The sequence below is a fragment of the Abramis brama genome (genome assembly GCF_963993115.1).
Source record: "Abramis brama genome assembly, chromosome: 2".
NCBI classification, from domain to species: Eukaryota; Metazoa; Chordata; class Actinopteri; order Cypriniformes; family Leuciscidae; genus Abramis; species Abramis brama.
Window position 1 is genome coordinate 60,272,352 of NC_139964.1, and position 10,056 is coordinate 60,282,407.

Consider the following 10,056-nt stretch of genomic DNA (forward strand, 5'->3'; position numbering starts at 1 on the left):
AAATTTATGATAAAAATAAGGTATGTGGTTAGCGGTGTAATCTGCATCGGTCAGGTAGTACAGCGGTCACATGGTACAAGTCGGAGCTCTCAGAAAATGACAAGTTCAACGAGGACGTGAACGCTTTTCAGAAGTTAGAAAATTATCCCAGCACTTCCCAGTGGTAAATACCACTTGAGGCAAAGGGGCAAAGCAGAGGCCATTACAGTAGTTGCCATTATGTAATGTACTGTATTAAAAAAAAAAAAATTATGAATATGTTGCCCAATTCCTACTAAAATTGGCTCAGGTGATCACTGGACCGAGTGCACAGAAATGTCTGAATGGAATTTTGATATTCCTTTTTGTTTAAAAGTTATGATGATGTAAAGTTAACGATGTTAACCCAGAATCAGATTAGATGCTATATCTCGGCCAAACTTTGATCTTTCAAAACAAAACTCTGTACGCTTACTCAACACCATGATCTGAGGGTACATGTGAAGTCATGAGATCCAAAAAGTCTATTTTTGCTCAACTTTCTAAATGTTTATCATAATTATGAGCTTAGTGTTTGCGTATACCTTGGGTCATGCCGAATTCAACAATACCAATTTTGCCTGTCCACCATTTTGAAATTTGACACAAATTGTGTTTTTTTATTTTTTATTTAACGTTTTGGCATATTGACACAAACTTTGGTAGGGTTCATTGACAGCATGTCCTAAAGGTACCTGAGAAATTTGAAAGCAGCCCCAACCTAGTTCCATAGATGTTTTTTTTTTTTTTTTTTTTGTGAAAAACATTTGAAAACATTGTTCAAAATGTGTTAGACCTACATTTTCTTTACACAGGCACACTGGAGTCAAGTGTCCAGTAAGAATATATAATATTAAGGAAGTTTGTTCTAGTAGACTAATTTACACACACACATGCACACACTCCTGAGTCAAACAGTAAGTGGATTTGAGTTCTGGTCACAGAAAGAGAGACATTTTTTTTGTATTCGTTTTTAGAGTTTCAATAAACCTGTTTTTGAAGCATATTGCATGGTGTGGCTGTGATTTTTGCTTCTTTTGTCTAATTGTTACAACTTAACCGAGCATGTGTTATAACCTACGGTTGTAATATGGTGCAATGTCCAAATGGTTATTGATATGCCAAGTACATCAAAGTGTTTACTTGGCTCAGCATTGTAAAAATTTCTTAATCTTTTAGTAATCTTAGGATGGTATGATGACTTTCTAGGCTTTCAGTTCAAAAATCTTTGCAATAGTGCAATAAACCCTGTGAATAAGCAGTTTGCAGAATGGATAAATGGATGGAACAACAAACTATACTGCTTTATAGAAGCTATAGAACATTTCAAAAGAAACGATTAGAACCAACGTTGCTAATTTCATCTTTATTACAATGAGTCCTAAGTTTTCATACAGTAGTTTTAAGACTTTTAGGACCAAATGTCATTATCACATACTTAGCCTAAGTATTTTATTTAAACAGCAATTTTGCCTTCAACATCTCAAGTCTCTGTGAAATTAAGCAAATTAAGGCATATGAGTGGTGTGGTGTGCTCCGTAAAGCATCAGGCAAGATGTTTGAAGATTGTTTGATCAAATGACAATGTGAACTGTGCAATGTTCAAAAAGTTCCCTAAGAAAATCATTATGTCCAAATATGCCAAATATAGCCATATAAAAGACTTGGCCCCATAATTGCGGCTTGCAGCTAATTAACTAGAAAACTATTGCACGTGAAAGCAGCATTACTATTCTTGTCTTCCCGCTCAATTAAAAATAAATAAAAATTGCTAGAATACTCATGAGTTTAAACTATTTTGAACTTTTTTTGTAGGCTACCTTTAAGAAAGAGTTGTCTCTACCGTGTGGACTACAGATTTGTGCACAAATCACAAACGGCTTTTGTTCTCTTCTCTCTGTCACCGTCAAAATGTTATCTATCTCTCTTCGTATTGGCTGTAAACTTTCCATTGCCAAAGTACACACTGATATCGCCTATACACACTCAAGATTAGCCTACTACACGCCTTTTAGTGTAGCGCTTCACACATTCTCACACTCAAAGGTCGGAGGGTCCGTGTCAGCTTCTGAAGGAGAATGAAGGTGTGCTTTACACTGTGCCTGAGCTTGTGCGTGTATTTACGCCAAGCTCTGTCGGAAAGCGATTCCAACTCAATCCTCGAGGACAAAGATGTTCTAGTGCTGACAGAAGGCAATTTCGAACGAGCTCTTAAACAACACAACCAGCTATTGGTGCACTTCTGTGAGTATTTCTTCTTGCATGTGTTTTTATGGCTTTTCTGTCGTAAATCCAGCTACGTGAGATGACATCAATAGACCAACGCGAAGTAAGAACATTAAGAGTAGGCCTACCTTTTATTTTCTCCAGTTGTTTTCCTCGTTGATACTCCTCGAGTTGTTTCCCTGAGATTTTAACAAGCTATATCAAATACTTTTAAAATGAACCCACTCCTGATGATAAATGATGTTCAGCTTGAATCTCAGGGCTGGTAATTGGAAAGTTTCTGGTTCGACCTCCACAAGAAATGAACAATGAGCTATCACCACTGTGCCTTTGAGCCAGTCACTTAACCTGTGGAGAATTATGTTGTTTTGGGATGAAAACATCTGCTGAATGACTATTTACTTACTAATAGACAGACTAAAAGCAAACTAGAAAGCAAATTAGAGTCGGCACATCTAGGACCACAACAAAATGCCCCTATAAAACATTATGTGGTGAATATTTGATACAAAGAGTAAAGTGTTGCAGCTTTTTCTCGTACCTGCTATAGATGCACCTCTTTCTGGTCAGTCCCTTGGCTCTATCCTGGAGTTCAGAGAAGCAGCCGTTGCGCTGAAGGAAGCAAAGTCTGATGTGAGGCTGGGAGGAGTGGATGTGAAAAAAGAAAAAGGTCTTTTTGCATCCCTTAACGTCACAACAATACCATCAATACGGCTGTACCTGTCTGGAGACAAGAACAACCCAGTGTACTGTCCTGGTAATGTTAATATATATATATATATTTTTTTTTTCTTATGTTGACATACATGTAACATGTTAGACAAAATAATAAAAAAACTTTCATTATTTAATCACCCTCATGTCTTTAAAAACTTGAATATGGGAAAACATCCCTTTTAGTGTCAATGTTTGTTGTTTGACTCCACCCCCAGATCTTAAGAACTCCGCCTCCATCCTGACATGGCTTAAAAGAAGAAAGGGTCCGAGTGCTGAAATCATCAGTAATCTCACACAGCTGGAAAAGTTCATAGTTGAAGATGAGCTTGTGGTGCTTGGATTATTTAAGGTAATGTGGGAATTTTCCCCAGTTATATATATATAAAAAAAAAAAATGTCAGAAGTGTTCACATAAGTCTTATAGGGCATTATATATGCATTTGTCATAAAAAAAATATATTAGTTAAATGTTTTGCACATTTTATCAAATTATTTTAAAGAATCAGTCAAAATGAAGGATTCATTCATGAATCAACCATAACTAAAGATGTTTTAAAGCATTAGCACTTTTTGTGAGTTCAAATGAAGGACTAATAACTCATAACTCTGTAAGTTTTACTGTATTGTTGCATTAGCCATTGTTTTTAATTATGTTCGCCTGTGTTTATACATTACAGGGTCTCGAAGAAGGCATAGTGAAAGTGTTTTATGAAACAGCCAATGACATCGCTGACCTGCCCTTTGGAGTAACAGGACATGATGAAATCTTCAGCAAGTATGAGATCAGCGGAGACACTGTTCTCCTCATCAGAAAGGTGAGAATCTGTCAGAGCTCACTTGGGAGAGGGCAAGTTCGAATCTGACTTGTAACATTTCCCCCAAACCATTTCCTAAATGTCTACCAAAAAACAGCATGCCTTCTTTTTAGCATATGAATTGTCTCATCCATGTATATCATTTTCTTTAGTCTAAACCTGACAAGCAATTTGAGGTGGGAAGAAGCACAGTGAAGACAGATCTCGTTCATTTTATCAGACTTTATGAGATGGAACTCGTGACCGAGTACAACGGAGTGGTAACTTTATATATATTTTAATAAATAGGCATTGTGACACATAATAGATGTATAAAAATAATTATGCCTTTATAATATAAATATTAAATGTATTTTTGGGTTCCTCCCAGACAGCATCTAAGATCCTGAACTCAGTGGTGCTGAACCATTTGCTTCTGTTTATTAATAAGACTGAGGATGGATTTGAAAAGCTATACCATGCTTTTAAAACCACTGCAGAAAAACTTAGAGGGAAGGTCAGTGTATTACAATTGGCTTGTATTTAGACATAAACCACATTTATCCAGTACTGCACAACTGCAAAATTAAACAAAATAAAAATAAATGCATTGAAATACTGTAGATTATTATTACTATATTGCCTGAAGTCTTTCTGTTGTCTGGTTGCTTTTGCATTACACTAACGTTGCACACTTTAAAACTCTATCATCAGGTTATGTTTGTAATGATTGATGTGAATGAGCCACGGAATGGCCGTATTATGGAGTATTTCCGTGTGAGGTCAGAAGAAGCGCCTCAGGTCCGCATGGTCAATTTATCAGACAACGTTCAATACCAACTGCCATCTGATCAGTTTGATGCACACACTGTTTTAGAGTTCTGTCTGAGTTACCTGGGCGGGAAAGCTAAGGTGAGTATACAGAGGTAAATGAAACAAGTGGATTTGTTTTAATCTTTCTGTATTTTCAATACAGCATGATCATTTAATTTAAATTAATGATATTAAATACAAATGTACTAGTGTACAAATGTAAATGTACTAAAATTGTTTATATTAAATAAATATGAAATATATTTATTAAGTTTAATTAATACCTGTATATAATAGGCCTGTTAATGCATTAACGCATGCGATTAATTCAAAATGCTTAATGTGTTAAACAAGATAAATTATGTGGACCTATGCTTAATTGCACGATTAGTCTGCAGATAATCTCACAAAAGGGTGTGATTAATCGCAATTAAACATTTTCATCTATTGACAGCCCTAGTATATAATTATGATAGTGTTATTCAGTTTTTAAATAACTATAATATAAAATGTATAGAACTCAAAGCTCAAACAATCTGTCTGATTTGTGTGTTATAGCCTAAGCTGCAGAGTGAGCCAATTCCTGAAAACTGGGACACACAGCCAGTGAAAGAGCTCGTTGGGATGAACTTTGAAAAAGTGGCCTTCAACCATAACAAAAATGTCATTGTCTTGTTCTGTAGGTACCTGAAATGTTAGAATTGTGGACCTCTCCAACTTGATATCATATGTCCATGCAGGGCCTAAAACTAACCTTTTGCCACACCTGCCAATGGCAATGCCAATATACTGTTACACATGCGTTTTATTTCTCTACTGTTTACGGTCACTTAAGACATAACTGACTATGTTTACAAGAATACTTGCCAAGACTGGCATTTTGACATTTTGTTTGAATATGTCTGTGGAAGTTCCCTTTCGCGTCTTCTTGATTTAAATTGGCAAAGCTTAAAATTTCGTGATGATGCAACACTTCCGCGTCAACTGTCCCGAGCATCGTTGGAGGCCCCAGCCCCCAGGTTGAAAAGCACTGAATTAGAGAATGATTGTACCTCTGTATCCTGACATTTCATTTCCAGACAAACAGCATGAGTAAAAATGTTAAACAAGCATTTTGAACATAGGTACAATTGTTGGTATAATCACCTTTTTCAATAGATGCACATTGGAGCAGCGAAAGTCGTGCTCTGTTTCCATTGTGGGAGGAGCTTGCTGAACACTTTAGTGAACATGAAGATATTGTTGTTGCCAAGATTGACGTTACTTCCAATGATGTAAACCTTCATCTAGGAGAAAAATACCCATCAATCAAATTATTTCCTGCCATTTATGTCGAGAGGGTAAGCAGTCTCTTACAATTAACTGTTCTCGCATGCTCTACATAGTATTTTAAATCTCATATTTGTTGTTAATTCCACATTCAGGACAGCCATGTTCTTATGTTATTCTCTGTGCTAAAGAAATGTGTTTTGATTTTATTGTATTCTTTAGGAGTACTGTCCATGATTTAGCCTATTAGTTTTGTGTAATAATCTAAAAACGAAAATATTTGCCAGGTAATACCATATTCTGGGAAAAGGAAGCTGAAGCCTATAGTAACATTTATGAAAAAAGAGATTGAAAAAGCCAAGAAGGAGAAAGCAAAGGTAAGATATTTCCTTCTCATATTAATAGAAATGAATTGTGTTTATTGTGCCCACTCACCATGCTGTGCTTGTGTATGTGATGCAGGAGGAGGAACAGAGGAAGAAATATCTGAATGATCAGAAGGCTGCAGTGAAAGAGGAACTGTAATCGCTTATTCATTTGTTTGTAATTTAATTTTACATTTATTAAGTTAATGTGCTCTGCACATGGCTGATTAATCATCTGAGTGTAACAAGTATTTTCAGTTGCTTTCTTGAAAACAAGATGCCAAGGTTCTGCTGGTTACCCACTGATACTGTTTAAGATGTATCATTAGGACAATTTACACATAACCTTCATTTCCAGTAGAGGGAGCCTGTTTCAAAGTGCTGCCTACTTACTGAACAGAGCACTGCAACCTCATACCAACATTACAAACAACTTTCAGGTCTCTGAGACCTATGTGTTGTCAAGAAAAATTCAGGTATAATGTAAGTAGATAAGGATCCCAGTCAAGGATTATGAGCGGTCAATACAGCATTCCCGGCATGCTAAAAAAATAATAATAATATAGCAACAGCAAAAGACCATAAGACTGGAAATGATGATAAATTTGCTTAATAAAATGACATTAAAATGAAAATTGTGACTGTTTAGGCACAGACTTAAGACTCACTTTCTGTAATATTTAGCTTAACCATGACTGATGGAACTACAAGAACATGCACAATCTGAAACATTTTACCAGTTACGATCTTGAACTATGATGTCAAAAGGTGCAGACATGACACAATTAGCCCGTTTGACTTTTAAAAGACCTTCAAATATCTGTAATTAACAAAATATCTATTATTTAAGCAAATGTATGCCATTATTTTGTGATATTTGATATTTTGTCAGAATTCACATTACTCCATAGTCAACTATGTAGAAAGATCCTTTAGCCCCTGGTGCTGTAGTTATGGTATAAACCAACAGTTCTAAACTCAGTGATGAATATTTACTACAAAATCTGTTCAGAACTCCTAAAATACCACAGGAATTGTGACTGACATATTTTGCAGAGTTACACGCATTTCTGGGTCAACATATTTTGTTGGTCCTTGAACAACATTCCTGTCTGAAAATTTGATCCTAACCACATCCCCACCCCCCTAAAGCTAACACTACCATTAAGTTATCCCTAAAATCAGAGTGAAATGATAGGTGAATAACACTGATGTAGAAGCACCTAACTCTGGTTGTAAGCCTAAACTTGACAAACTATAAACTTGTCGCACAAATCTGAATGGGTGATTTGAATGTTGATCCAGGAACATAAATTCAGGTTCTGCGATATGTTACCCAGGCCAAAGAGATTGACTGCCTACAAATGACTCTCCAGTTTTGGCCTCACCTCGGGAATGAACATCTTACAGTCATACTCTCAGGTTGGGATGTCAGTCTTACAGCATGGAGGAGGAACCTTTACCTGGTGCCAAGACGTAAATTGAACGTTACAGATTATGCGCGAGATAGATGACGTGACCTCTTAAAGAGATTAGGTTCAGTAAACCCTAAGATCCTTTAATTGGGAAAATGCTTATACACGTGTGGATCAGATACACATACTAATGCTTGTTGAGCACTTGGAACTACAGTAGTATAGAGAAGTCAAGAAAGATCTGTCTTTTCAATATTAAATTACAATGTACACACAACACTAACCTTTATTACAGGCATGTATGCAAGGACTATATATTTAGAAACCACGAAAGTTGCTGAGTTGGGTTTGGCCAATGTGAATAAGACTGTTTGGTGAAAAAGAAGCTTTGTAAATCAAACAATCTACTCTAGCCTACTCTCAATTGTATTTAGTTTAGCAAGAGTGCATTGAATGTTTACATCTCGATACGTTATGCAACTCTAAGCCGCAAATGTTAAGCTTACCTAAGCCAAAGGATTCACACATTGCCTTGGCCAAACCCCTTTCCCAACACCCTATAAATAAGCAAGCTATCCCTGCACGCTATTTCCGCAGTGGCTGTGTCTGAAGAAAAAAGTGGATGTTGGGGGTTCTGGAAACAACTGGTAGTCCTGATCATGCGAAAGATCACATCCCATTTCTGTCGCATTACACCTCAAAGACCGAATTCTTGTCCTACGTGCTGCTCTACCTGGTGAAGATGCCTTTCCCGCCTGTGACCAGACCTCGGAGTCTTCCCAGCACGGGCAAAGAAACACTTTCAGGACCGTCGCCTGTCATTCCGATCAAGACTGTGGAGGAGAAAAGTTATGTGAAGGAGCGGCTCAAGAAGTTGAGCAAGAAGGCCTCGTCGCACAAAAGCAAGTTGCCCACCAGTCGAGCCACTTCTGGCTTGAGGATGGAGGGTAAAAGCATTATGACTTCAAGACCCACTGATCCTTCAAGTTCCTCAACCCCACCTTCTTCTAAAAGTACTTCTGATATTAGCACCTCTGCAACCAATTTGGCAACAACCTCCTCTAGCAAGAAGATGTTTACTGCCAGTGTTTCAGCAAAGAGCATCCCAACAGACTCTTGTAGTCCGCAGTCCTCCTCCGGATCAAGCCAGGGATTAAATAGCAAATCTAACTTTTCTCTCAACCTGACACCTGAGGCCACTTTGCTCCTGCAGAAACGTAGCCGTGAGAAGCTGCTCCGTGGCAGCGCTGGCGCCGTACCGGCACCACACCAGAAAGGCCGTCTGCCTACCAAGTCGGGTTCTCGATCCAACATCCCACTGGTGAAGATCTCTCTTCTGAATGACCGCCACCGATATGACGACGTGGAATATGAGGAAGACAAAGAGCAGAGTGTGGATCAAAGCGTCCTACTGAAATGTTCTGAATGGTTGCAAGGGGTGGAGAACGCTGCCGGAGCTACAGTCCTGGGAGGAACGGACAAAATCAGCCAGAAGAGCATTTAACATACGAGATGCTACATGTCCTATTACTTGTGCTATTGACTGTGACTTGAGAAACATTGCAGTTTTGAGTTGTGGTTGACCAATATGGGTCCCGATCCCAATGACTAAAGAGCTGGGTGCCTTATGGCTGGTACATGCAGAACATTTTATTGCTTCATTTAATGGAAGACAATTAGATGTACATATAATTGGAAAATTTATTTTACACAGCATCTCTAAAATGGAAAATTTAATGTTTACATTCACATTGATGTTGAGACTTCAAACCTGACTTCTGGGAAACTAACACTTGTTAAGTGTTAATGCACACAGTAATTGGCTTATTTTGATTTATGATGATTTGTGGGTTGTACTGTAAGACTTTGCAGACTTTACCGTTTTTTTTTCTTCTTCAGAATGCATTCATAAAAAGACGTTGTCTATAAAGCACTGATCTGACTAAAAGATGATCTTCATCCTACCACACCTCATTGCTGTCTGTAAGAAGACATCAAGCCCTAACTCGCCACTCTAAGAACACACATGACTCACAGATATATTTGCTGTACTTTACTATAAGTAGCCTAAAGGGCAAGGTTTAGGCAGGCTTAGCAACAAACAACATTGCACACCCGTAACACTTCCTGATCTCATTAACAGACAGGTGCCTTCACTTTTAACCCAATAGCAAACATGGTAGAAGTAACCAATGGTTATGTTTCTGCTACTACATCAATCCCAAGTAGAAATGACAGGAAGTGGAGCGCTAAGAGACACTCGAACATCCACCCTGTTGGTTGCTTTAGATACTGTTTACTGAACAACAGTAATATTGTGAAATATTACAATTTAAAATGTTTTATAATTGAATATATTTTAAAATGTAATTTATTCCTGTGATTGCAAAGCTGAATTTTCAGCATCATTCCTCCAGTCTTCAGTGTCACATGATCCTT

At 37.5% G+C, this 10,056-nt stretch overlaps 2 protein-coding genes across 2 annotated transcripts; both read left to right on the forward strand.

Moving 5' to 3' along the window:
- Nucleotides 1-1,981: 1,981 nt before the first annotated feature.
- On the forward strand, nucleotides 1,982-6,855 carry LOC311078445 (protein disulfide-isomerase). The gene is made up of 11 exons (XM_084107251.1): nucleotides 1,982-2,262; nucleotides 2,795-3,001; nucleotides 3,177-3,310; nucleotides 3,639-3,776; nucleotides 3,929-4,036; nucleotides 4,147-4,272; nucleotides 4,470-4,667; nucleotides 5,127-5,247; nucleotides 5,727-5,908; nucleotides 6,125-6,214; nucleotides 6,300-6,855. Exons 1-11 carry the CDS (start codon nucleotides 2,097-2,099, stop codon nucleotides 6,360-6,362), a joined length of 1,533 nt encoding a protein of 510 aa, XP_083963377.1. The 5' UTR covers nucleotides 1,982-2,096; the 3' UTR covers nucleotides 6,363-6,855.
- Nucleotides 6,856-8,165: 1,310 nt separating this feature from the next.
- LOC311072551 (uncharacterized protein) lies at nucleotides 8,166-9,552 on the forward strand. Its single transcript, XM_084097641.1, has one exon. The coding sequence runs from the start codon at nucleotides 8,240-8,242 to the stop codon at nucleotides 9,119-9,121; it is 882 nt and encodes a 293-aa protein (XP_083953767.1). The 5' UTR covers nucleotides 8,166-8,239; the 3' UTR covers nucleotides 9,122-9,552.
- The last annotated feature ends 504 nt before the right edge of the window (nucleotides 9,553-10,056 follow it).